At 45.7% G+C, this 27,305-nt stretch overlaps 1 protein-coding gene across 9 annotated transcripts; it reads left to right on the forward strand.

Annotated features, from left to right (window-relative positions):
• Positions 1 to 707: 707 nt before the first annotated feature.
• Positions 708 to 26,905, forward strand: LOC1272405 (integrin beta-PS). 9 transcript variants are annotated; one of them, XM_061659022.1, is made up of 8 exons: positions 746 to 1,040; positions 1,374 to 1,483; positions 13,227 to 13,922; positions 13,987 to 14,215; positions 18,268 to 18,352; positions 21,920 to 22,354; positions 22,439 to 23,671; positions 24,739 to 26,905. In XM_061659022.1, the coding sequence occupies exons 3-8, from the start codon at positions 13,457 to 13,459 to the stop codon at positions 24,802 to 24,804; spliced, it is 2,514 nt and encodes an 837-aa protein (XP_061515006.1). In that variant the 5' UTR covers positions 746 to 1,040; positions 1,374 to 1,483; positions 13,227 to 13,456; the 3' UTR covers positions 24,805 to 26,905. The 9 variants fall into 9 exon arrangements, with proteins under 9 accessions (XP_061515060.1, XP_061515046.1, XP_061515006.1 ...); XM_061659076.1 differs by lacking the exons at positions 1,374 to 1,483; positions 18,268 to 18,352 and adding an exon at positions 14,735 to 14,819 and having other exon boundaries at positions 708 to 1,040; XM_061659062.1 differs by lacking the exon at positions 1,374 to 1,483 and having other exon boundaries at positions 708 to 1,040.
• Positions 26,906 to 27,305: the final 400 nt, after the last annotated feature.

The following is a 27,305-nucleotide window of genomic DNA, read 5'->3' on the forward strand; positions in this document are numbered from 1 at the left end:
TCTATGACGCTTGCTTGAAAATAAAACACAAAGAAAAATAATCCCTGGCATCGTGGCATAAGGAAGCTGCTTAGGCGCTGTTTGAAAGACCCACATAGAACTTTGGTGCTGTTTATCTACTGCAAAAGGCGAATTAGAGCAGCGATCTTTAGCGTGCCAAAATTAGCTGCTTAAGCAATTCTGGCTATTTGGGAACTTCTCTCGGGGAGGTATAATTATATCTACTTAAATCTCGTGTCTGTGCTTCATCGGATGCGATTTTATCGGAAGGCTTGTAAAAATGTTTTATGGAATTTGATAGATAACGTTGGACGTGCGATTTCGTCGAACGACGGAATAAAAAAAAATGTTTTGTCGGACGGCGCATTCGATGCTATCTGTCAAACTAATTGGGTGATGTTTTGAAGGAACAACGTCAAACTATTTTTTCATAATCGTCAAACTATTAAAAACATCAAATAATCTTAATATGAATCGAAAAAGCGTTTGACAGCACGTGCGATAAAATCGCATGCGACGAAGCACAGACAGGGCCCTAAACTAGGGGCGAAAAATATACTTCACAAGCTGCTTAAATGCGAGGGCGCTGTGGCTATGAAGTTGTATGGAGTGCGAGGCCTCATGCGCGCTCGCAGACTACTCGAATTTGTTTTGCGGGTTCATGCGAGGTCGCTGGTGCTATGAAGTTGTGCTCGAAATTGTTTTGCGGGTTTTCATCCGCTGCCCACCAAGAAGCACACACACACACGCGCACTCGTGCAGTCCTTGGAGTTGGTTGTGCATTGACTGGTTGTGTGTGTGAGAGAGTGAACATTAATACCGTGGTGTGGCACCAGCACAGCCGCCGACTTTGACTGACACTGGTAAAAGCGTACGAGCCGTCAACCCGGATAGACCGCGGCTGTGTAAGCCTGCCTAAAGCTTTTCCCGGCACGCCCGACCATCCCATAACGTGGTGTGTTCGTGATCGGGGTCTGTCTGTAAGTGTGTGAATGTGAGTCTGTGTGCGTGTATGTGCATTTGTGTTTGGTGTGTTCGGTGTAAGTGTATTTTAGTTGGTAAAGAAAAAAAAAAAACAAGTGACAAACGGGCGATGAAATGAGAAATGAGAATGTATTTTAATGTTCAAACAACAGCCGTGTGAATGAACACCGCAATTGTCAGTTGTCGGGCAGGGTTCGTCTCTGCGTTGGCGATTGCGAAACAAGAGGCGAACGGAACAAAAAAAAAGCGGTTGAAAGCAGCTTCTTGAACCCCCCCCCCCTCCTCTCCCGTTCGTTCGTGCGGGTTGGAAACATAAAACAAACAACGTACACACACACCCACGTACGCACACCAGCTCATACGATTTATATTTATCTTTTCCGTTTAAGAATCACCGTCCACACACAAGGTCGGTGTGGCGCAAAGGGAACGACGTGTGCGTGCCTGTGTGTGTGTGTGTGTGTGTGCGTGCGATTGAAGAAATCATGAACGATCGGAGGTAAAAATTCTTCAGGGGATGAGCAAAAATTACTCATCACGAAACCTCTCGCGATCTCTCGTGCAGAAATTTAAATGGTCTGAGCGCGCATCGCAAAAGCAAAAAAAAGAGACACAACTTCCGGGAACTCTCAATGATCGTCGATCGCCCACCCCGTCTCCCATATAGCATGGGCAGATACATCTTCAATCAAACCTAATTTGAGAAACTGCTGGTTTTCTCATTTGAAGCTCGCTTACCACGGAACTAACGGATCATACAAAAACAAAAACAAAAAAACTGGCAAGAAACCGGAGTTTTGTCATTTCATTGCAGGTGCCCGGTTCAGCAATCTGTTAGAGAGAGAGAGAGAGGCATACGGGGATTTCCTTATATATCCACCCAAGCACACCGGGGATCCCCGTATATGGTGGCGCTGGCCCGGTTGGGTTGCGCGGTTTGCCCATTTTAGGGCCTTGAGAGTGGCACCTTAACAGGGTGGAAAAGGGCCGGCGACTATTCCTCTACGCCCAGCGCTTCCATAAAAAGACGCCACTTCGCGTGTGTGTGTGTGAGTGTTGAGTACATCAGCACATCCCCGAGGCACAGAATGGAGAGAACCTCTGCAAGAACGTGCCATTTGGAGCAACAACAAAAAAATGCATTTTGCAGAAAAAAAAGACCTTAAGGCACCTTTTAAGGGGGCGACAGTTTTAAGCTGAATGCAGAAACCAGCGCCAGCACTTTGCTGATAAGGCGGAAGCGATAAGCGATGTGCAAGTGCGCGAGATACGTTCGTTTACTTCTGTTGCGTTGAAACACCACCGGGCTGTATCGACAGTGTTCTTTCGACATGGCCTCCACACATCACGGGCTGGCCTACAATCGCTCCAAGGGCCAATTATGTGGCTCGAGTGCTAGAGAAAAAGTGTCAAAAAATGCTGATTTTCTATCATGATCCGTGTTGGACAACTCGATTTGTTTGATATAACTCTGGTTTGATATAACTAACTGAATGAAGGACATTTACATTACCGGACTCAAACGGAGACCGTTTTTTCTTGCCTTCCGCCCGATTAAAGCTGTGGAAAGCGTTTTACAGTGTTTCTGCTAATTGAATAATTTATATTTTGAATACAAATCCAAACTGTAATATTAGCATGTGACAGGGTACAGTGCTCGTTTAGCGGAACCGTACTGTCAAACTCTCTTTACAAAAAGCCGAACACACATAAAAGGGTGTGCGCCGATAATGCGGGTACCATTGAAATTAAATCCAATATTGCTTCTCGCTGCACCGCAAACCCGTCCAATTGTCGTTGTGGGCTAAAAACCATAAATAACCCCCGAGCGACTCGAAGACGCAACCGGGGCATCCGTGTAAGAAAGACACCAGGCAGTGACTCATCGCAATGCACTCAATTTGCACACGCTTACAACAAGTGAACAGTGAAAGATTTTCCCCGGTTTACCAGCTTCCTGCACAGCTACATTCCTAAGTTTTCTTCAGTTTTGCTTAATTTTAGCTGATTTTCGATTAAAACTAATTTACTGGATGCATTTCAGTAATGTAAATTTTACTGAAAATCAGAAAATACCAATGTAAAATTGGCCGTTTTACTGGCTATCAGTAAAACAAATGACTGAAAATGCAGCAATTCATTCGGTCAAATCGCCCCTGTCAATCAGAACATCAAACCAAAACAGCGCGATTTCCACTTGCTCGTGATGAACAAAAAAGATTGATTTGGTGTAGGCGCTTGCATGCACCGCGATAAAATGTCAGGTGAGATTTCGGCTTGCGGCATAATACAGTTTAGAACTGTATCAAACACTATGAAACATGAATGGACATAAGCTGAACGGACTGCCTTTCTGCGCATCAATATAAACCTTAGTTTGAATGAGTTTTCGTCCTTTTTTAATCGCCACTAATTACTGAACAAACACTAATATCCGAATGGCTTTACTGTGATTTCAGTAAACAAGTTTTCATGTTGGTCAGCATCCAAGTTTACTGAATGGTTCAGTAAATATGCTTTAACTGAAACGATTACTGAACTTTCAGCTGAAACTGCAGTAAAAAAAAAAAAACATTTGGTATGTGGTAAATGCCCCCCCCCCCCTGAAAAGAAGATCCAGTGGCACCATTTGGATTGCTTACCGCTGCGTTCTCGCTCACTCCTCCTGCTGCTCCCACAGCATCGGCTGGTCGGTCTCGTACTGGCTCGATACTATTTTCAGCACCTCCTTCTGCAGCTGGAAGATTTGTTTCAGTATGTCGTCCAGCGCGGCCACGGTGGTTACCTTGAAGGCCTGGTCGCGCAGCGCCCCGGTGCGGGCGGTAAAATTTTTGCCCAGCGTACCGGACTGCACCGCGCCAATCATGCAGCGCAGCCGCTGGATGTAGCACACCACCCGCAAGCGCTGTTTTGCTAATTCATCCTGTCCCAATGGTGACTCCATTTCTCCTGTTCTGTTAGCTAGAATGTTCGTGCGTGCGTAGCGGTGTATCGTAGGTTCTGCCTGCGATGCCTCGATGCTGCAAAATTCTGTGGGACAGTGGAACACAAAAAGAGCGGAACAGAAAAGGACGATGAGAATGGAAGCGCGAAAACCCAATTTGCATTTGAAAAACATGTGGCTGCGCGGAAAAGCATGTTCAGCAGACGGATTGCGATTTAAAAAGCCGATTGAAATCGAACATCTCGTCGATACGTCGGACGAGCCCCCCCCCTGAACTTCCGTTCGTCTCTCGATTAGTGATGTGGTCTCTGGAGCGCACCCAAGACTCTGATCCAACTCCGGTCAAATTGGGAACCACTAGTTCCACCCGGAGTCGGAGTCGTCCGTAGTTGTAGTTGTCCGGGTCGGAGTTGTTCGGAGCCGTCCGCAGTCGTCCGGAGTCGTCCGAAGTAATCTGGAGTCGACCGGGGTAATCTGGAATCGCCCGAAGTCCGACTCGTCTGGAGTTGACCGCAGTCGACAGACACCCACGGCTCCGATCCGACTCCGATTATTTGATGTCCGATTACGAATCCGGCAAAATGGGAACCACTAGTTCCGCCTGGAATCGGTGTCTTCCGGAGTCGTCTTCCGGAGTCTTCCGAGTCGAACTTGTTCGGAGTGGTCCGAAGTCGTCTGGAGTAATCTGGAGTCGTCCGGAGTAATTCAGAGTCATCCGGAGTAATCTGGAGTTGCCTGGAGTCCGACTCTTCTGGAGTTGGCCGGAGTCGACAAACACCCACGACTCCAATCCGACTCCGAATATTGTAAGTCCAATTACGATTCCAATTACGACAACCACTGGTTCCGCCTTGAGTCGGTATCTTCCCGAGTCGTAGTTGTCCGAGTAATCTGAAGTAGTCCGGAGTAATCTGGAGTCGCCCAGAGTCCGACTCGTCCAGAGTTGGCCGGAGTACAATAGTCGGAGTCGTCCGGAGTCGTAGTTGTCATAGTCGGAGTTGTTCGGAGTCATTCGGAGTTGTTTGGAGTCGTCTGGAGTAATCCGCAGTCGTCCGGAGTAATCTGGAGTCATCCGGAGTCGCCCGAAGACAGAGTCATCTAGAGTTGGACAGAGTCGACAGACACCAACGACTCCGATCTTACTCCGACTGTTGTTCGCCCGATTACGACTTCGGGTAACTCCGGACGACTGCGGACAACTTCAGACAACTCCGGACGACTCTGACTCCAGACGACTCCGAATGACTCCGACTTACTTCGGACGACTCCGGATTACTTTGAACGATTACGGACGACTCCAGACGATTCTTAACGACTCCGGATAATGCTGGGCGGTCCTACCTGTCATAGTCAGTTTCAGACATATCGGAAGTCGGATCGGAGTCGACTCCGGATTTTAGCTAACTTAACCCATCGTTACTATCGATCTTGGAAGTGCTTTGATGCGCATTCACTCACGGGCAGGCCTTCAGCCAGCTTCCCTTCGAGCAGCTTTTCTTATCAAGTACAGCTTTGCCGGCGGCGTGCGCTGCCTCTTCGATCGCTGCCGGTCGGTTTACACCAGGCCCCAGGGCGGTCCCGGGAAGAGCGGGAGAGAGAGAGAGAGAGAAAGAGAGGAACGAAAAGGGCGCATGGTGAAGGGTCACGGCGTGTTCGTCATGCTGGTAACTGCACACAAAGACTCTCAGCAGACGCATGCACTTCCAAATGTAAATCGTCCGGGTCCGGGGATGTACTGCTCCGTTTCACCTCGGTACCGTCGGGGTAGCCCTTTCCTTCTCGCACTCTCTCTCTCACACACACACACTCTCTCTTGCAGTCTGTCTGGTTCGGTTCCGCATTAAGGGAACCCGTCATGCCCGTCTGTTTTATGGCTACACATAAATTGTGGGTCATAAATCGGCTGCAGTCAAAATGTTCACCCATCAATGCCTGGTTCTCCTGCTGGTTGACCGCCGCTCTGGACGCTTTCCCGCACACGTGTGTGTGTGTGTATGCAATGGACAAGATTTTGCAAAACACGACACGACCGAGAGAGCAGATCCGTGCCGCAGAAGAATGGGTTTGCCGCACAACATGTGCGCGCGTTTGCGGAGATGATGAGTTTTCCAGTGTTTTGTTGGAGTGAGTCGGATAACAAAAAATAATAGTAATAAAACAGCACACCAAAAGAGAGACTGTGTGGACTGTCGAGTGTAGCGGGCAGCATCTGGCAGCAGCTGCAGTTTTGTGCTTTGCTGTTCCCATCACCGAGCAGCCTCGAAGAGGCAAAGCCATCGAGCGCATAAGCAAAGTACACAGGCCGGGCCCAAGTTCCCGGAGAAAGGGAAAAACCCCAAATAGCCACTATGGATGGTGGCTTTTGAGTGAAATAATTCGCCAAAATGGTTTTTGCACTCCGCACCCTGTCCACCGTACCTTTGCCGGGGCTCGGGCTTGGCGGAAAATGGGAAATTCCACCGAGAATCGAAACAGATGTTTTGGCTATCTATCTATCTGTGCGTCTCCAACATTCGATCGGTTTGGCGTAGGGGGGGATGGGATCGATTTTCCGCCCACCCGTTTCCTGTCCGGCCGTGTGCACAGCTTAGCGTCTCTCGCGAGCGTAGCCGAGTTCTCTCTCTCTCTCTCTCTTTTTCTCTCTCTCTCTCTCTCTCTCTCTTTCTCTCGATCGAACGATCGTTACCCACCCGGGTGGCGGACATTCAAATGAGTCCACGCACTCGAAAGGCTTTTGCGGCCGGGCGGCGGGTGTGCCGTAAACAAGAAAGGTAAAGTACACCAAAGCAGTAACGAGAGAGAGAGAGAGAGCGAGAGAGCGAGATAGTGAGCGAGGGAGATGGAAAACAACAAGTCAAACCGTGGGCCAATCTTCTGGGCCGAGGGTGGACTACCGTGGCATGGTATTGGTGGTATGGCCGGGACATCCGCGATGAAGCGGCTGCAGGCGTTGTGCATCATCCCACTCGAGCCAGAAGATATAAACATAGAGATACACAAACACACGCGCGCGGGGCCGTTAAGCAACCTACCCCAGCATATTATGCGGACGGTAACCCGATTTACTGCCTCGCTTTGCCTGTGTTTGTGTGTCGTCAAACGCGTCGGCGCCTGTGTCGGGGCCTGTGGCGCAGGCCAAACCAAAATCGAACTCGATCGCTTCATCTCGAGCCGCTACAGCCATTCGCCCAAGCTGCCAAGCCATCGCTGGCCCCACGCACGCCACACTGCTGGAATTTTATTGCACTCCAGAGCAAACCGTGTTACGGGAAGGGTAATCTCAGGGACAGGATGGTCATCTGCCGCGGTTCGTTTGGTAGGTTGGCGGCGCACAATTAGTTCGCCTTTACTGCGCTTAATATGCTAAAATTGCTAATAGTGTGACCTGTTGTTATTGCATCCTTCGACAGCAATTCCAGGCTTCGAAGGTAATTCCACCGCACGAAAGACCGATCGATTGCGGCTGGCTTTATGATTTTCACAGTTGGAGTACAAATAGCCAATGAAAAATTGCAATTATTGTTTTGCCGTTACGAATTTAATATTGAACGTTTTTTGCTGTCTTGGTTTACAGTTTCAAAGTAGGCAAAATGAAGACGCCTGGCGCCAACAGGTCAAAGTCTCTGGTGATAAACAGTTATTTGTTATTATTTTATGAAGTTATCTAGCAAGTTTTGCCTACATAACACGTTGCAAAACCATTCTTTGAATTAAAAGATTTGAACCTCATCAACAAAGCTTTGACAGACACCACTGATTGGAATATTAGAGCAGAATGAGATAAATAGAAAAATAAATAGCTACAGCGAAAATGTAATAATCGTCAAACCAGCTGCTTTAAACAATTCCTTAGTTGATAAATCGTGATACATAAAAAAACAACTTCATGCCCTACGGCAGTGGTCGGCAAAGTCGAGACAACCGCAACAACATTAAATCTGGCGAGAATCACACGGGAGATTTTGGGAGTTCTCATAATTTTGGTACTGGACTGTTTGCAGGCTATTCCGATAGCTGATGAAATAAGACAAATTCATCTTACGCCATTCCTGAACGATAGAAGCCTAATGGGCTGGAGCTGAATCCGTTTAAAAGCAAAAACTGTCTTTTCCAGAAAGCCATTAAAACGCAAGATCTTATTGGTTTTTTTGGTAATAAATTTCCCTTTTGCCGATATAGCTCCCCAAAGCTACTCAGGAGAAGCATTTTTATATCGTTCAACTGCTTGTATATGATGAAACCGTTAAATGCTAGTATGTATATTAAGGCATGCTCCTTGCATACAATCATTCTGCTTGTTCAAAGATGCCTCCAGAGAAATTAGTCTTACGTTCGATAAAAATATGTTATGATTAACGTCCGCTTTCAGAACCAACCGAGGGTCTTGGGGCACAGCTATAGTTGTTACGACAAGACGACGCTCAAGCTATATGAATCTTTGAGATTCATGAATCTTAACAAGCGAGATTCAGATTCATTTAATCATTTCTAAGATTCATTCAGATTCACGAATCTGAATTAGATTTACCCAACCCGACTAGATTCTAGCCCGAATAACAAACATATAGTCCTGCATGAGGGGCAAGCGATACTGTTCGACCATGATAAGCGATATAAGTGTGTCTTTCTAAACTTTGTTTTTTTTTATCAATCAAAAGAAGAAGAGACGCTGTACAAGAAGCAAACTCCACTTTAAAGATAAATCGCATAAACTGTAATAAAAAAAGGAAAGTTCGATTCCATTATGATTGCTAAGCAATAGAACAATGTTTTTTAATTATGCTTTTTTTTTTAAATTATACTAGCAATAAATTCTATTTAAAGCGTGCAGAAAAAATTGGGTAGAGCAGGGAGCGGGAGCCCTCGGCATCGCGATTGAATGAAAAATTCATCATCGGAATGAAAATGCACCTACGCACATGGCGTGCCCCGTGCATCAGTGTGTGCGTGCGTGCGTTCGTATGTGTCCAAGACCGAAATAAGGTTTAATAATAGATCGAGTCGGCAGCAATAGGACACAGTGTAGTGGGGCGAAGTTGCGAAACCGAAACGTAGAAGCAAAATCAAGCTAAAGCCCAGGTTACAGTTTAAGAGAACGTGGACGTGAAAAATTCAGCCGCTCTGTCGGCGATAAAATTAAAGCTCAAATCAAAACAAACAATGCTGGAATTAAAAAAAAAAATCTGTTAGGTCCATGCCGCCCATACCTACGTAGGACTGACTGCGGTAGTTGCGCCAAATAAGAGGAAGAGTAGAAAGTTATTTTCTTTTTTTTTTTTCGAAATTATCAAATAATAATGCGTGAAGCTTTCAATGGAAAGTGATTTAGAAGGCATCGTCAACAACCGCTGCTCTTGTTATATTAATTCCACGAACATAAATAAAGCATACTTGCACAAATATACGATAACGAGTAAACAAATACTTTCGATCATATTTGTGATTAACGGGGCTACCTGCGCAAGCGTACATTGATTGCACTGATATGCAATTCAAAGGATCACTTACACAACGGTAGTCCAGGCAGTATTGAAATACTGCTATTTTTTATATGATTACCCTACGGATCGAACATCAATGGCATACTGTTCAACTTATTCTAATGTTACTAAGTCACTTGTCTAATTAGCCAAAATCCATGACCACCTTAATGCCGAGCGTAGTACCAACAATGCTGATGTTATCGTTTCAATTCGTTTCCATTGAATTAATGTTTACATTATTCAATTTAACTAATACAAAATTATGCAATAAATAGTAGAAGAATAATTTATATTTATTATGTTACAATACATTATAATGAACAATATGTCAAATATTATTTCAAAATTTCATCGAAACAAGCACCCGTTGAACCATGTGGCTTTTACATTTTTCACGGTGAAATATTTTTTTCCGAAAAGACAGAACATTTGGAAAGTGAAACGATAAATTAAAAAAAAAAATGTTTTATAGTCTCAATAGTTGGGGAATTGAAATTTCTTTGTGTTGGTGTACGGTGTTGCTCAACTTCCGATTATTATTTTATAAAATATTGCAAAAAAAAACAAAATTTTACGTTACAGTTCACTCAAGGTCTAAAGCGACCTTAAGGAAGCAAAATAAAAACTCCGTAAAATTCGATCACCTCGCACACACAGACTCGTTGTAGAAGCTGTTGCGGCAATACAAATATGCACCCGGCCTACCCACTTTACTAGCGTAGCATAAATATTGTTGCACACACACACATACATATATTCGTGTTGGGTTTGAATTTAAGGGAAATCGCTCCATTTACTTGGTCTGTCATGATTGTCGTCGTGGGCGGAAGAAACGATTGCTTTACAGTTTTTTTTTAAATATAATTTGTTATTGTCACCATTTGCTGCTGGCTGAATGGCTATGCACGGTCTGGAAGTTTATTCAGGCATAACATAACATAACAGAAAGCCAAAGCAACTGCCAAACCGTCGTTTTCTGCGTCTTGAAGCGAACAAATTCTGCTGACAGCCAGAGTCGCCCTAAGTTAATGCGCGCCAGCGCTGCGCATACTTTAATTGGAACCTGATGCGTACGTTGTGCGCACAGGTTCGCTGGATTCAAAAAACCGCAGTGCAAGGCAAACAGCGCACTGATGGAGAGGAAGGTTTATTTTTTTGTGGTAGAGATGAAACCATAAAAAAAAATCAACCAGATCAGCCTACGGATCCTGCTTGAGCGGCTCTATACCACCACCACCATCTGCAGGAAGTAGTAGCGTCACACACCATATGGTGTCGTTCGCTGGTGAGCAAAGGCACACACTGGTCGACATTACCAGTTCCAGAGTGTGTTGCAGTGTGGTGTCGATCATACCTGCACTGGAGTAGCCAGACCATCGTAATTAAGTGAACTCAGTGCAGAAGTGCCACGGCAACTAGCCCCCGGAAAGGTATTACTACACGTGTGGAAGAAATACGCGAAGCATATGTTCGCTTTGGTGTGGTTTGTGCCCTTTCCAAATGGCCGAAAGATTTCGAGCAATACAACAACAAAAAGTGCGACTTTATCCTTAACCTAGATTGAAAGTCGACACGTACGCTTTGCTGCCTACAGCCACCGGGCCTCGGGACATGCATCATTACCGTTCCGTGCTTCTCAAGTGCATCCCGTTCAGCCGCCCGATTTCTTGCCATCGTGAACGCAAAGTGATATGCATCGAGAAGTGATAAAAAGATTCGCCCAAACACACGCCACACGTAGAAGCTACAGGTGACGTGACCGCAAGCGCGAATCCAGGGAAGACCTACTTTCCGATCTCGTATGTCTCAGCAAAAAACATCAAACTCCCCTCCATTTTTTTGTTGAGCTCCTTGAGGTTTTACGATCGTTGTTGCCGTTTGTTGTTGTTTTGGGGTTCGGTGTGCACCGCGCCGTAAGTGGGTGAAGGCGAGTACAGGGTTTGCTGCGATTTATTGGTTGGCTATTCCCATAATTGTTTGGGCTCGTTTCACGATTTTACTCATCGTAGCGGAATTTGGGACAAGCGTGTCATCTTAAGCATTTCATGTTATAATTCACTAAAATTTGTTTATCAAAAGCCGATTCAAATCTCGTAGACATTTTACATCTGCTTGCTCACTTCTAAATGAGTTTCAGTTGAAATAAGTGCAAGCAAAACTATTTTTGGTGCGTTTTGAAAGAGACGTTGTTTTTTGGGCTATGGTGCAAAACGGCCACCTGGATAAAATAAACGAACTTCTTCGATAATTGAATATTTTTACGCGTGTGAGACACTAGTGTATGTAATCCTACATAACATGAGTTACCAATGAATCCTTTTTGGGCAACAAACTGTACCGTAATATGTAAGTTACTGTAATACGCTTTTGCAATCTCTCAAAGGCGGACAAAGCGGAGGAAGTCGCGCACTTCAACTCTCAGGTGCAAACCGGATTTGGCAATCCAGACAACGGAAGTGGCATTGACTAATAACTGTCTCCCGCGCAGCAGCAGCAGCAGCAGCAACACCACCATCAAGACGGTGTGGCGAAAGTGACGGTGCCATCGCCTCACGCTCCCGGTGCGCGCTTACGTCATCGTTACGCGCGGAACCATGCCGGCCAATAGATATTCGTCATCGGCTATTTCGGCGAATGTGAATATGGTGGTAGAGGGCCTACACACACACACACACACACTGATTGCTGTGTGGTGGGTTTGTTTGCTACATGACGCACACCTCGCACTTGGCGCGCGTCTTGGGAGATAATACTGAGCGGCTGCAGATGGGGCAGCGTGAAGTGTGACAAATTCATTTGCAGGGCTTGATGCGAGAGGGTGGACAGATCTTGCAGACTGTGCGTGCTGATTCATCGAGCTCAATCGGTATCGCTGCAGGATTTTAAGAAACGATGTCCTCGGTAATGTCTGGCGAATATCTGGGAGAGACATCGCGCGACTGCATCCAAGAATTCGCTCTGGACATTGCAGCGACCGCTCTTTGACCTCATGTTGAAACACACTGTAGACCCAGCAGATTGGAATGGATCTTCTTGATGTGCAGGATGTTAAGTGTTCATAATATTGTTATTAATATTAATACTATGCTGCATGATTGATTAATTGTACCCTTTGGGCTAATGCTCCTCACAACGCCCTAGGCTCAGACATAATTAGTTCTACAAACATAGCATCCTACCCTTGCTCTCTCGATATCTCTTGATCTTATTCTGACCGCAACGGGGTGCCTTCTGCTGCTCTGCAGCTAATTAAAATGAAAGATAATGGAGGGGAGACGCCTGCATAGCGCTCTGTCGGCAGAGTGCCCAGGCTCTCAGCGGCTTCCATGCCGCGCGGGAATCAATTTCAAAATTGGATCCCCGCACTCAGTGACCCCGACGACACCGCAGGGCAGTTTTGGCAGGAGTCTGGGGGGAGGGTGCGGCAGGTGTGCCTGCGATTGGGAGTTGCGTGCCAGGGGCTTGGGGCGCCGATAAGAAAATCAAAAAGGTGTGGCAAGTGTTTTTTTTTTCATTTTTTGGACGCACCCAATGTTCGGACAGGTGATAAACGACCGGAGCTGAGTTGAGTTTTGATGCAGTTTGTGTTTGTAGGTTCGGGTTTTTGCTTTCAGCCTTTGTAGGGACTGCGGCAGTCCCTGTAGTTGTCTAAACTGTTATATACGTTATATACGGACCTGGTGATAGTGTAGTGTTATTTTCGTGCCTTTGTTTTAGTGTTAATCCTACTTTAAGAATCGTTGCAAGTGAATTCCACACGACCTCCTTCTTACCAGTGTTTGTTTCTTGTGTTTCATTTCCGGTTTCGGCTGCAGATCTGGGCATAAATTGATATGGCATAATACCAATAGCCAGTAGAGAGCCTCTCAACGACGACCTACCGATCTCATCTCAATCAATTCAACTCGTCGCCCAAAGTCAACTCGAACGGGAGCGCTGGTGAAAATCGAGTCAAAGCGCTGCTGCACAGCACAATCAAACGAACAATCAACCAAATCCGCGCAGTGGATATTCGAATCGGCCCACCAAGAGCCACAACCGAAAGATGCTACCGAGAGCCGGCCCGATGGCCGCAGGCGCCCTGCTCCTGCTGGTCGCGCTGGTCGCCGACACGACCCTCGGCCAGCTGTCCAACTATCAGCTCACGACCTGCCCGGGCAAGACGACGTGCAGCCAGTGCATCCAGACGACCAACTGCCGCTGGTGCACGATGCCCAACTTTACGCACCCGCGGTGCCACGGCCAGATTGAAAAGTACTGCCCGGAGGAGTACACCGTCGATCCGAGCAACACGTTCCAGCTGGTGCAGGGGCGCGAGCTGACGAAACCGTCGCGCCGCGTGCTGGAGGGCCAGAGCGAGCGGGAATCGTACTACTCGTCCAGCCACTACCAGTCCTCCTCCTCCTCGTCGTCCTCGTCCTCGTTCCAGCAGTCGTCGTACGAGTCGGAGTCGGCCGCCGGCAGCATCGTGCAGATATCGCCGCAGCGCGTCAGCCTCAAGCTACGGCTGAGTAAGTGCAATGGCGGCCGACGATGCCAACACACGGACATTACCGATTTGTTTCCGTTTTGCAGATGAAGCGTTCCGGTTCAACGTGAACTACGCGCAGGCCGAGGACTATCCGGTCGATCTCTACTACCTGATGGATCTGTCCAAATCGATGGAGGACGATAAGACGATCCTGTCCACGCTCGGGGCCGATCTCGCGTCCGAGATGCGCAAGATTACCAGCAACTTCAAGCTCGGCTTCGGCTCCTTCGTCGACAAGGTGCTGATGCCGTACGTCTCGACCGTGCCGAAGAAGTAAGTCGGATCCGTTCAATCTAACCATTTCCTTTCTGTTTGTGTGCGTGAGTGTGTGTGTGTGTGTTCGTGGAACAGTTTAGCGTTTTCAGCCAATTTGCCACGTTCGAATGGAGCGCGAGGAAGGCTCGCGGACAGTACAAAAAGAAGGTACATTGGTGGCATTTTTGTTTGTTTTTTGGTGGAAAATTTTATTCCCACCATTAATTGTCTGGACCGATGATGCGTGTGGTTTGGTGCGCCCGCCTCCACTTCCTTTAGTCAGCCGTAAAGCGAACCTTGCCCGGGAATGTAGTGGCCGCTGCTGTACCGATTCTTCAACAACGCCAAGAAGAAACACCAGATATACACCTTTATCTATCGCCCCCGGCCTGTGCCCGGGTACAACACACACAAAAAACTCATCATCATATCTTGCTCTCTTTTCCCTTCCATGCGTGCCTTTCTTCCGCCCTTATCGCCAACATACTTATATACACACTCAAAAAAAAAAAAAAACACAAAAACATGCGAATTTAGACTGGAACATCCGTGCGATGGATGCAATGCACCGTACGGCTACCTTCATCATATGTCGCTTAGCTCGGACTCCAACCTGTTCACCGTAAGTGACGACCACCAAGTCTCTTTCTCTCACTCTCTCTCTTCTCTCTGTCATTCTCCAATGCTGAGGGCATTAGTCGCCGCCAGCTGCTGCCGAAACTCTGTTTCGCTAGTTGCGGTACCTAGTCGTTGAATGTTGTCGGGGGGTTTATATGCTCACACGTTTACCTACTATCGATGTCTGTAGTTTCGAACCAGCACCTAAAACAATTTGGCTAGATTTTATTGTTGTTAATCGTATCGTAAATTAGTATGTTATATATACACACACACACACATACACACGCACATACACAAACACATCCACATCACACTGTGGGCTACGGTGGATGGACGCCACGCGTAGCCGAGTGTGATAGTTGTTGTGATGACGCCGCTTGTGATATTTATTGTTTTTTCAATTGCTCTCGCTAGAACTAAATAGAGTTTTGTTGTTGTTATTGTTGTTGTTGTTGTTGTTGTTGTATTGTTTCAAGACTGGAGCTGGATGATTTAAGTTCGTCCAGCCACATCGGAAGCCTCCGGCTTCATTAGATTTCAATTCTTTTAAATCAGTCGGTAAGGACCAAATGCCAAACGATAGGAAGAATCCATTCGTATAAAAAAATATTGAACATCTTTTAGTATGACATTACTAAAGTGCTGTCGAACTTTTCAAACTTTAATTAATGTAGCATTTATTGACGGACTAATCAATATGGTCGAAAACTCGAGGTTAAAAATTCCTATATGTATCACTAATGTGGCTTCTACATGACAATGCTCATCTCCATTTGAAAATTGAAACGAATATTAAAAAAAAACCGGTATGGTTTGCTGTTTTTACGACTCTAAACGATTACACTGTTGCTTCTTAAGGGTAAACTTAAGGGTGTTCTTAAGGGATTTTTAAGAAGCTTGTTTTTAATGGTATCAGTTATCAATTAGTCTGACATGGTATTGCTTGCTCGTAAAGCATTAGAATAGTTGCTGAATATACGTTTGTCTCGGTATTTTTTCAGCCGTAATTTTTCAGGCCTTTACCATCCCAAGATTAAATCCCCAATAATTTTTGCAGCATGGGAGGAGGTGGTAATCCAGCAGCGATATTGCTTAATTGTTTGGAGCTTTAAATCATTTTAAGCTGACGAATCTTTAATTAAATTTAAGGATTACAATTTAATGATAAAAATTTGAACCTTGTTTGGATGGAATAATAATTTAAAAAACCAATTATGTTTCCAAAATTATGTTGGGAAACAATTAATTAATTTATTCTTATTTTAACTCTACCTCAATAGTTTGTCGACCGCTGATTTAAATTATTCCGATGTAAAGCACCTAAAGCATTTGTCTGTTTGTGATTTGTAATTTCCATTTCCAATGTTAAACTATCGCTCTTACGCAGCAAAACGTGGCGAGTGCGCCTCATGACTCCACAATTTGGATTTTACTGTTTTTGATGAGTTCGTCAAAAAATCTCGCCCAGACCAGGTTCTCTCTAGAATCCAGGTCCCTCTTTCTATAAATATAATCTTGGAATGTGTTCTTTCCAAACAATCGATTTACAAAAACAAAAAAAAAAACGCGCTCTAATGCGTATCCATTTCACAGAGTGTCAACACACCATCGACAGGACAATTTCCTGTGCTCTGTTCCGCTTCCTTCCCCAGGCCCTGCAGCCGCTCTGCACGGGGCGACCCCCAAAACGGCTCGGAAATGGAGCTAGTTTCCGACACCGGGCAAGAAGTTTCATTCGGCTAATGGGTTTTGCGTGCTTGGTGGAGCCACCGAGCGAGCACAAACATAAGCATTTCCGCGACCGCCTTTTTCGCCGATTCATTTCGCCTTGGTGTGGCTCCAGCGGGGGAAGGGGGGTTGCAGAAGAACCGCGACAACGACCAGAGATGTTGTTTGTGGAATGCTAAATGTGCGCACGTGTGCGTGTGCAGATTCCGTCCGCACGGGTGGCTCAGGGCTCAGGACGCGTCGTCGTGCGTCTAGCCAAATGTTCCGTGCTGAGCAAATGTTTTGTGCCGCAAGCAAGAAATTGCATTCCCGTGCCGGGCACGGTCGAAGGTTACACATAGGGCTGTGGCATAAACTCGCTTCACAGCTGCGTTTGTTTACGTTGCTTGACTGCCGTTCTGCTTTTGCTTGGGCTGTGCCCAGGGACTGTTTGTCGCTGTTTGCCTACTTCCTGGCTTCATGCTGTGGTGTGTAGTGTGTGTGTTTGTGTGCGTGTGTGCGCGTGTAATCCGTTTTAACTGGTTAAATCAGTGTCAGAAGTGGCGGCCGGAGCCGGAGCCGGTAAGAAAGTGTAGGACTGGTGGTACCAGCCACTTCGCACACGATGATGTAGTGTTTGTTGATGGGCTATTTACGTGTTTGTTTAATAGGTATCTTAGCCATATTTGTAAATGTGTGTGTTGTGTGTATGTATATTTGTTTGTCTTTTTTTGGTATTTATTATGTGTGTTCCATCTAGTTTTAGTAGCTTAGTTGTAGTTTTTTTTAAATGTTTTGGCAGGCTTTACTACGTCCTATAGAGCGAAACAAAGCCGTAGGTTGTATGTGTAATTGTGTTTTATGTTTTTTTTCATCTTCTTTGTGTGTGTGTGTGTCTTGCTACATTTCGGTATTTACATTACATTTCACTCTATTCAGCATGCTTGGACCGCCTTGGTAGATGGTGGGTTGGCAAGTACTCATCGGGTTCGAGAACATTAAAGATAATGACAAACAAAAAAAGGAAACAGCTCCTAAAACAAAACCAATTGCGATCCAAGCGCCATTTCGATCTTAACCGATTCCCGATCGCTGTGCTAAAAAGATGTTAAAATAAGCTCAAACCAAAAAACTGAATGAATCCGGCCGAATCTCAGGAACGACAAATTGCGGCGGAAAATATCGGTTAACATCCGAAGCAATCGTGACGCTAACTAGACCTGGCACGCTCTATCATCGACCATACTTCGGGCTGCTCTCATCGGTGTTTTTGTTTTGTTGTGCAAATGCCACGAACTGCGTTTCGTAAACCCTCATCTAAGGTGTAAGGATATCGGGAAATATTTCGCGGGCAGTTTTACCACACTTCATTCACGTGGGTTCTAGATAGTGGAGAATGTGGTATTTTTAGCGCACTTCTACATCATACGCCATATCATTAGTACCATCACCATCATCACAGATCAGTCAGTTCAGCAGGCCCGAGCAGGATGAACGATCGTTTTGCAGGCGTAATGGCGCTGTGCCGCGTGGTGTAGGGGTCGCCGTAGCGCCAGTCTGCGTCGCCTCTCGCATCCAAAGCACAGGCTCACCGCACACCGCGCTGTTTTCTTCCTGGCCGCGTTCCGAGTCCTCCCCCTCCCACGGACGGTGTACTGTTTCACTGACGCTTGCTATCGTGACCTCCCCTACCTCCCTCTCTCGCACATTTCTCTTATCCGTGTTATCTTCTTTTCCTCTAGTTTGCGCGAGCCGTGCCCCGGTTGCGTGGCACCGTACGGCTACCATAACCTAATGCCGCTGAGCACGGATGCCAACCTGTTCTCCGTAAGTGTTGCTTCCAACGAAGCGTTGTTGTTGCTGTTGTTTGGGGTTTCTTTTTTTAATGTAATACCTCCTTAGCTACTGAACAGGGTGGCGCCAGAACCATTCCCAAACGCCGTCACCGTCTTTTTTTTAATAATCGATTTGCCTTTTTAATTAAACATAATTTACCTCGCTGAACGCAAATCATTCGCAAACAGTTCCTTCCCGCCCACCCCTCTTCCAGTCCCGGAAAGGGGCCCTGGAACGCTTTTCTCATCTGACTTTTCACACCCAACACGCAGACACACCAACACTTTCTCGTCACCCGGTTTTGTCTAATCCCGCGGCGGATCCATCCCCCCGTGGATCGCGTTGGCGGGCGTCGTGTGCGTGTGGTTTGCTGTTTTGCGTAGGGTGGTTCTAGCACTCAAGCATCCTCCTCCCTTCCCCGCCTCTTCCTTCCTCTCTATCACGGGTGTGCTGTTCTAGTTCTTAAAATGTTGCCACCCTTAAGCTCAACTTCCTTTTTCCGGTACGTCCGCCGGATTCCGGCACGACTTCCACCCGAGTTACAAAGAGACAAGTGGCAATGCTTCTTGAACTGTAGATTACTAAAAAAACGAAATTATGCTATAAATTATGGAGCTTATTCTATTCTTTTACTCGATTCGAGTCGAGAAAGTTGAAACCTGATTGCTCTTTGAAATGTGCTTGGCTTGGCGTTTTAGCAGTCTGGTAGAGAAAACCAATAACACGAAGCTGTTAAATTAACAATCCAGACCTTTTAAAATACGCTCACAAAATTTAAACAAGAAATTTCCTTACTTATAATCAAATGTTGAATTTTTATTGAATGTTGATCCATTAAATTTGTTTTCAATGGCGTTTAAATGATGAATTAATTATTAAAATCCTTAATGCTTACATAGCATCAATCTGAAATATTTAACGGCAAAACTGCCGTTTCATTTTGGATCCATTTTTCGATATCGAGGACGAAACCTGAAAGCCACTATTGGAAGCTATGCAGTTACAAAGTCAACCTGGACTTCTTAGCAATATTCAACTCAACGTTGAGCAATTATAGAATAAGCCTGTAACATTCATAACATAACATTCCTTTTAAAGCCATGAAGTAAAATTCCGCCAAAGTGCAAACTAGTGTTTTGTTGAGATTCATTCATATGAATCTTCAGCGATGAGTGATTCGAATCTTGAAGGATTCATGCATCTATATAAAAATCATGAATCTCCAAAGATTAATGAAAACATAAAGATTCATAAATCTCCAAGGATTCCTGAATCATTTGACAGATTTAGTAGAATTTACAAATCATTGAATTTACGCAATCTTATAGTACAGTGGTTAGCTCGCACGTCATGCCCGTCGAGGTTCTAATTCTCGCATTGGACTGTCTTCCCGTGGCAAAACAGACCGGTTCCGGTTGCGTGGTACCAAGAAGTATCGTTGCCTGTATATGATATATGAAACATTTGAGATTCACGAATCTTTCGTGATTCATGATTCTTTGGAGTTTCACTAGAATCTTTTCCAATCGAGATTCGGATTTATTGAATCTTTTCACAGGTTCATTCAGATCGATGAATCTGATTCAAATTTTCCCAACACTAGTTTAAACCGAGCCACTTAGGTCCTCACAAACAAGACATGTGTATGCGAGGAGATTGGTAACCAAAACAATTCTCCTATTCGCCTCCCCCGCATAAGAAGAGTAACTCCAGCTTGTTTTATTTTATTTTGAGAAGTATTCTACTAATGAAAACTCCAAAAAATGCTCCAAATCGCGCCTCCACATCCCACAGAAAACATATCAGAGATTACCATCCATCACCCCTCACACCCTCCCCAAAATTCTACACTTTGACTGTACTCCAATCCGCTCCCAGCCTTCTCCCGTTTGGTTGTTTGCTCCCGGTTTTGGGTGACGTTTTTGAACTTAGAATAGTACTGATTGTCCCAGGTTTTGGTTGCTCTGTGTGCGTTTGATAGTTTCGGTGCTGTATTCTGTTACTGTTACTTGTATTCCGTACCCGCGTCCCATCTCCCGGTTGGGTTTGATTTTGTGAGAAGAGCAGTCCTCCCTGTCCCTGAAACTCTACTTCGGCAGAACGGTGCAGAAACCTCAACACTCCAGGAATTGGTGGGTGCTAGTGGCGCATGCTTTCCTCAGCTGAAAACTGAACCTTTTTAGCGCTAGTAATAATGTAATATTGGTTGGTTTGGATGGGAAGTATCGGCAACGGAGCACCGCACAGTATGTTGCTGTGATATCACCACGATCCGCATCCGTAACAAGCACCGGTCACCAAGCATGTGGAGCTAATCTCCTAATCTCATCGGGCTGCGGGGAGCGGATCACCTTCAAGTGAGCAAGGCAATTGGCACCTCCTCCAAGCTAAAACGGCAAATGGATGAGCCAGAGAAAAGGAAAACCAGTGAAGTGAAACAATATCCACTTTTGGTCAACTGTTTATGTTACCCTATTGGAGCACAGGATGAACATGTTAACATTTACCGTATACTAGTCTGTTTCCCAGTTACGCGGATTCCCACATTCAACAGGTCTTGCAGCAGTTTTATTGCAGATTTTACACATAAATGATCATGAAAGCGATATTAATTGCTTTTTCATATTTATTTTTTTAAATCACTTGAAAAAAGGATTACGCAAAGAATTTAAAATTAAAGTAGAATCAATATTGGACCTACGCGGAGTTCCTACGCTTATATCTCCGGAACGCATTAACCACGCAACTCTGGAGCAGACTATATACGAAAAGGTTTCCCAAGGTTTTTTGGCATTATTGTGGCTTGTTTTATAAAATACTTAAAATAATATTCCATAGTTTTGTTTGACAACTTCCCAGGAATAGTTCCAACATGTTGTTTTTAAAATTTTAAATGTCAATTAAAAATGATACTCATATAATATTCCAGAAAAAAAATAGAAAAATCTACATCTGATTCTTGAAAAAAAAAAACCTTTAAAAGGAACATAACATCCTGGACGAAAAACCATGTCCATAAATCCTTGGGAATGTCCTGTGTGCTTTTGTGTCATGCTCGTGTTTTGATTGTTTTAAATGTTGTTTTGCTCCAATATGCATTGTCCTCGCATCAGTTTTGTCTATGTGTGTGTCTAGTGCCTGTCCGTGTGTCTTGCGAGTCCATGCTTGCCAGTTAGAATCATAAACTCTTGCACAGTAAATGCTTGATAATTAATTGTTGATGGATGCAAAATAGTTGTATAAAGTATCTAACACAAAGCACCCCTCACACTTTAACCTCTACTGGCTGCTTGTTGTAAATTGGCTAACAAATACTAGCACAACAAAAAAAAAACCATCACCAACACACCAACACTACCGTGACTACTGCCCCTAAAGTTCAGGATTAGTTTGCCTATTGTTTGTAAATAGTAGAGAATCCCTTTTGCTTGGAGTAACCCCGACAGAGAAGGCGGCAACAGACATTGGGTGGGGCCAGTCCCGTAACGGGGACTGCAAACTGCAACTGTTTGCCGCGTCCGGTGCGCTAACGTTTGGTCTTATCTTCGTCGTCACCAGCAAGAGGTGCAGCGCGCGAACGTGTCCGGCAATCTGGACGCGCCGGAGGGTGGCTTCGACGCGATCATGCAGGCGATCGTGTGCCGGGAGCAGATCGGCTGGCGGGAGAAGGCCCGCCGGCTGCTGCTGTTCTCGACCGACGCCGGCTTCCACTATGCCGGCGACGGCAAGCTCGGCGGCGTGATCACGCCGAACGATGGCGAGTGCCACCTGGACCATAACGGGCGGTACACGCACTCGACCACGCAGGACTACCCGAGCATTTCGCAGATCAACCTGAAGGTGAAGCAGAACGCGATCAACGTGATCTTTGCCGTGACGGCGGAGGAGCTGTCCGTGTACGAGCAGCTGTCCCGGCTGGTGGAGGGTTCGTCCGCCGCCAAGCTGTCGAACGATTCGTCCAACATTGTGTCGCTGGTGCGCGACCAGTACAACGTAAGTAGCAGCCGCGTGAGGGTGTGTTTGTGTGTGTGTGTGAGCAAATGAATTAAGTCACTTTTCCCCTTGTCTTGTTTGTAGAAAATTTCTTCCTCGGTCGAGATGAAGGACAACCGGACGGACAACGTGATCGACGTGAAGTACTACTCGCGCTGTCGCAACACGAACGGCGCCCTGCAGCAGACGAACCGGTGCGAGGGGCTGAAGGTGGGCGACGTGGTCACGTTCGAGGCGCACATTACGCTGCTCAAATGCCCGACCGATCCGCGCGACTGGCAGCAGGTGCTGCAGATCTACCCGGTCGGCATCAACGAGAGCCTGACGGTCGATATCGAGATGCTGTGCAGCTGCCCGTGCGAGCATCCGTCCGATCCGGAGTACCGCGAGCGGGCGGACGAGTGCAGCAACGCGGGCACGTACAAGTGCGGCATCTGCGAGTGCGACGGCACGTACCACGGCCAGCGGTGCGAGTGCTCCGCGATGGAGAGCCTGCTCGAGCCGGGCATGGTAGACGCGTGCCGGATGTCGAACGCGTCGGAGGAGTGCAGCGGGCGGGGCCAGTGCGTGTGCGGTGTGTGCGTGTGCGAGCGGCGCCCGAACCCGGACGAGCTGATCGACGGACGGTACTGCGAGTGCGACAACTTCTCGTGCGACCGGCCGGGCGGGCTGCTCTGCTCGGGCCCGGACCACGGCCGGTGCGTGTGCGGCCAGTGCGAGTGCCGGGAGGGGTGGACCGGGCCGGCCTGCGACTGTCGGGCGAGCAACGAGACGTGCATGCCGCCGGGCGGGGGCGAGCTCTGCTCCGGCCACGGGACGTGCGAGTGCGGCACCTGCCGGTGCACGGTGACGGAGGACGGCCGGTACACCGGGCGGTACTGCGAGAAGTGCCCGACCTGTGCCGGGCGGTGCAACGAGTTCAAGCACTGCGTGCAGTGCCAGCAGTACAAGACGGGACCGCTGGCGGAGGCGAACGAGTGCGCCACCAACTGCACGCTGTTCGTGCCGATACCGGTCGAGAAGGTGACGATCGACGAGGAGCGCAACGACAACAAGTGCACGTTCTTCGACGAGGACGACTGCCGGTTCGAGTTTTCCTACAACGACAGCGACCAGGACAAGGTGGTGGTGACCGCGCAGGAGAACCGCGAGTGCCCGCCGAAGGTGTTCATGCTCGGCATTGTGCTCGCCGTCATCGCGGTGGTCGTGCTGATCGGCATGGCGGTGCTGCTGCTGTGGAAGGTGCTCACGTCCATTCACGACCGGCGCGAGTTTGCGCGGTTCGAGAAGGAGCGCATGATGGCAAAGTGGGACACGGTATGAGTCTTTTTTGTTTGTTTATAGCTTAGCGAACGGTTTGAGTGGGCTTGCGTTGCAAATCAAGCAAAATCGTGGTTTTGTTTGGACATTCTTAAAACATCAACCAGTCTTTCATGCCATATTTTAGGCGTGTATAACTTAACGACCCTCTCTTTGGTCGAAAGAGACCAACATCTGATTAATTGAGTCGTTATACACGGGCAGTGCTGCAAAATGTCACTGTCAATGGCATACACAATTCTGACTGAAACAAAATCCATGCCAGCGTCACGTACTTAATTGTGATAATCAGAGGTTATGCTCAAAAAATGGTGTGATCAATACATTTTTGGTGACATTTTGGCAAGCATGTCGCGTTCGGCAAGCATTCGCATGTCGCGTTCGGCATAACACGGCGCACTTTCATTGAGTATCACCAATGAGCATCAAGCTACCACGGATATGTTTCCGGTGGTGATGCTCATGAAATTTTGCCGCACTGTACACAGGTAGTAACTTTTCGACACAGGTAGTAACTCCTGAGATATTACATACGATCTCATACAAATATAATACTAGATAATGCTAGAAAAAGCAATGAGTGTTGCTAAGGAAATGCATAGGAAAAAAGAAAGAGGTTTGAAAAGTGAGGAAACAATTGATCTCATTGGCTGTTTAAATTGGTGATTCAAACTCATAAAACGGAACCACTTGAACATGAGGTCGACATCTAAAGCCCAGAAAATACAATACAAAAAAAAAATACGAAGGTAAACTGATAAAGCCTTCCATTCGCTTGTACTTAAAGCACGAAAAATCCATTTGTTTTGAATCAAATTGATAACAGGGACAAAGTTGTTTTTGAGTTTCGTAAAATTAAAAGTAATATAACATTTTTTAAAATTAATATTTCGTTATAACTTTTTTATAATAATCGTTGTACAATAAGACAATAATCTATAGATTCTCGAAACGCATCGCGCAAGCTAGTTATTAAATTAAAAAAAAAACCTTCCATCACTCGTCAGGATTCGCCATGTACCGCCATCGATCAACTCACTCGTTTCGTTTCTTTCTATTTTTAGGGCGAAAATCCAATCTACAAGCAAGCGACAACGACGTTCAAAAATCCAACGTACGCCGGCAAGTGAGCGGTCCAAGGTTTGGCCAACTAAACACCACCACCAATCGTCATCCCACGATACCAATCGTTTCATCGGAATGTGCATCGGCTCCATCAAACCGTGCATCTCCTCGTTGCTCGTTTGCGGTAAACTGAAACTTCAGCTAGCGTCCTGTCGTCTAGAGCCATATTCGGACAGCACCGATACGAACAGCTTAACTATCGACCACTACTCGTTAGGTTTCGCCTAACTGTAATAGTACCCAATAGTAGCCAATTGCCAATGTGGTAGCCAATCGACAGCCAAACGAAACATGCCAGGGGAACAACATCGAATCGAAACAACTGAAAGCAATATTTTTCATACGAAGCAGCGATGGTTCGTTGGGTTTCGTGAAAAACAAACGATTTCAAGATTTATATAACAAACAAAATAGTAGAAGCAATATCATGTGGGTGTAACTGAGCATGCCTTCTGCAACACTCAATACTTGCATTGAAAAAAAACACACACAGACACAAGCAATCAGACATCTCTTTACCTAGGAGGAAACATTCGCTAGGCCTTTGGCTGCTGCCAAGGGAGAGTTGCAAAACAGAGTGTTCAACCACGTACGTTTATACGAACGGCAAAAAGAGAGAAGGAACAACAGATATTTGGAACAGATATTAGGCGAGAAAACAAATGTGTTTGAATTGAAGAAAACATCCCTTGTTAATCAACACTCAAACTAATGTAATTGAAAAATAGCACCAATTGCACATCTATTTTTCACTGCACCCTTCACCCAGAAAGACCAAAATTACAAGGCTTGTCAAATTAGAGTGCCATGGGCCTTGCCTTTCCACAGTTGAGTGGTGTGGTTCAACAACATTATTGACTGTATGTGTCTGTGCCAATGCTGATGATCAGTTGCCTTCCAACAAGTGCACTTAGCGTGGAGCCTGTGGTCAACAATCGAGTAAAAGACCCACAGCCACCGTTCTAGCAATCTTACTAACGTATAAGCCGATGAGCGCGGATCAGCTGGATTTTCGTACCGATTTTTCCAGCGTGTGCCACCACATGCCGTTGCTTATGATTCGAATCTGCCAAAATTGAATTGTTATACTAACATAGGCCAAACTGTAGGGGCGATTCCGGTTTTATTTTTATTTTTTGGCTAATGCCTCAAATCTGATTAATTGGCATTGTTTAAATGATTTTTTTAAGCAATACGGTAAAGCCGTCCCTACTGAATAAAAAAAAATGATTTTTTTAATTTATTTCCCATAAACTTTGCGCAGTTTGGTGCAGTTACAGTTGTATGCTCTGTGGGTTGGCGCGATGTATGCACAAACATTCAAAATTACTCATTGGCAATTGAAAATATTGATTTTTTTTTTATCTCAACCGACGGACAAAACGGATCCGGAAAATGCGGACATGTGTTCACTAATCGTACGCGGCAAAAACGAACAATCGGAGAAACATCGTACCAGCTGTGTGCATGCGTGTATAGCGGTTCGGACAGTGTTAATTCCACTAACGGTAAAGACTAATTCTGCCATCTAAACTGTTTGCCAAAAAAAAAAAAAAGTAAAGAAAAACAGCCAACAGGAAACAGGAAAGGAAAGAGCAAATAGATTAGAAAATAGTTGAAACGAGATTAAATCGCTAGTGAAGTACAGCGCAGCATACAAACAAAGCAGATTGAAACATGTGCGAGGTTCTAAAATACTACTGATCAATCAGAAGGAGAGCAAACAGGTGCGTGTGTGAGTGTGTGTTTGTATCGTATTTGAATGTTTCCCCAATGACGATGGGTGTTGTTCAGTGTTGCAAGAAACTTAACGATTGGAAAACATAATGATCCAGCAGGATCATCGGGCAATGGGCTGCATATGTTGTGCGAGTGACAAAACCATTAGTGCCTTTTTTTAAGTCTAACCTCGTTATGCTTGATTATTGTAAATAATTTATTATCGGTGTGTTTTAAAAAGTTTTACTTAAGTTTTTTTTGATATACTGCGTAAACAAAACCAACCGTGGCTTGTACTATTAACGTCTTTTAGCTAATACTAGATCAGAAGCAGTCTTTACATAACATAACAAAGTATTAGAATAAACAATTATAGTGACCCGTGAATGGTTGTTTTCTGCCTTTTCTTACTGCAGCGTATCTAGTGAAAATCGATCACGCAAACGGATATGAACAATTGTAAGAATATCTTTGCGTAAACATTTTGTATAAATAATTTGGGACACAGACAAGTGCGACTATACTCTAATAATAGTTGGCTTGAAGAAACAAAAAGCTGTAATGAAATTGTAGCAGTTTCAATCGCTCTAGATTTCTATAAACTGCCTGTCAATGTGAAAAATGTAACCGGTGAGTCGATGCAAGTTACGTCAGGAAGATTGAACATCGTTTCAACATTGATTCTACAAGTTTTTAGAATATCATCAACAACAAACGAAGTTTTGGAAAGGTAGCATCAACATTATGCCTAAACTTGTCAAATGTTTGGAGGGTCGGAGAACGCAGA

The sequence above is a fragment of the Anopheles gambiae genome, chromosome X (assembly GCF_943734735.2).
Source record: "Anopheles gambiae chromosome X, idAnoGambNW_F1_1, whole genome shotgun sequence".
NCBI classification, from domain to species: domain Eukaryota; kingdom Metazoa; phylum Arthropoda; class Insecta; order Diptera; family Culicidae; genus Anopheles; species Anopheles gambiae.

Excerpts from the sequence above, each read along its gene's own strand:
- LOC1272405 (XM_061659076.1), top strand. The coding sequence starts at position 13,457 with ATGCTACCGAGAGCCGGCCCGATGGCCGCAGGCGCCCTGCTCCTGCTG. Across the intron at positions 14,216-14,734 it reads GTCTCGACCGTGCCGAAGAA|ACTGGAACATCCGTGCGATG; the intron begins GTAAGTCGGATC and ends ATGCGAATTTAG. Across the intron at positions 14,820-21,919 it reads CGGACTCCAACCTGTTCACC|CAAGAGGTGCAGCGCGCGAA; the intron begins GTAAGTGACGAC and ends CGTCGTCACCAG.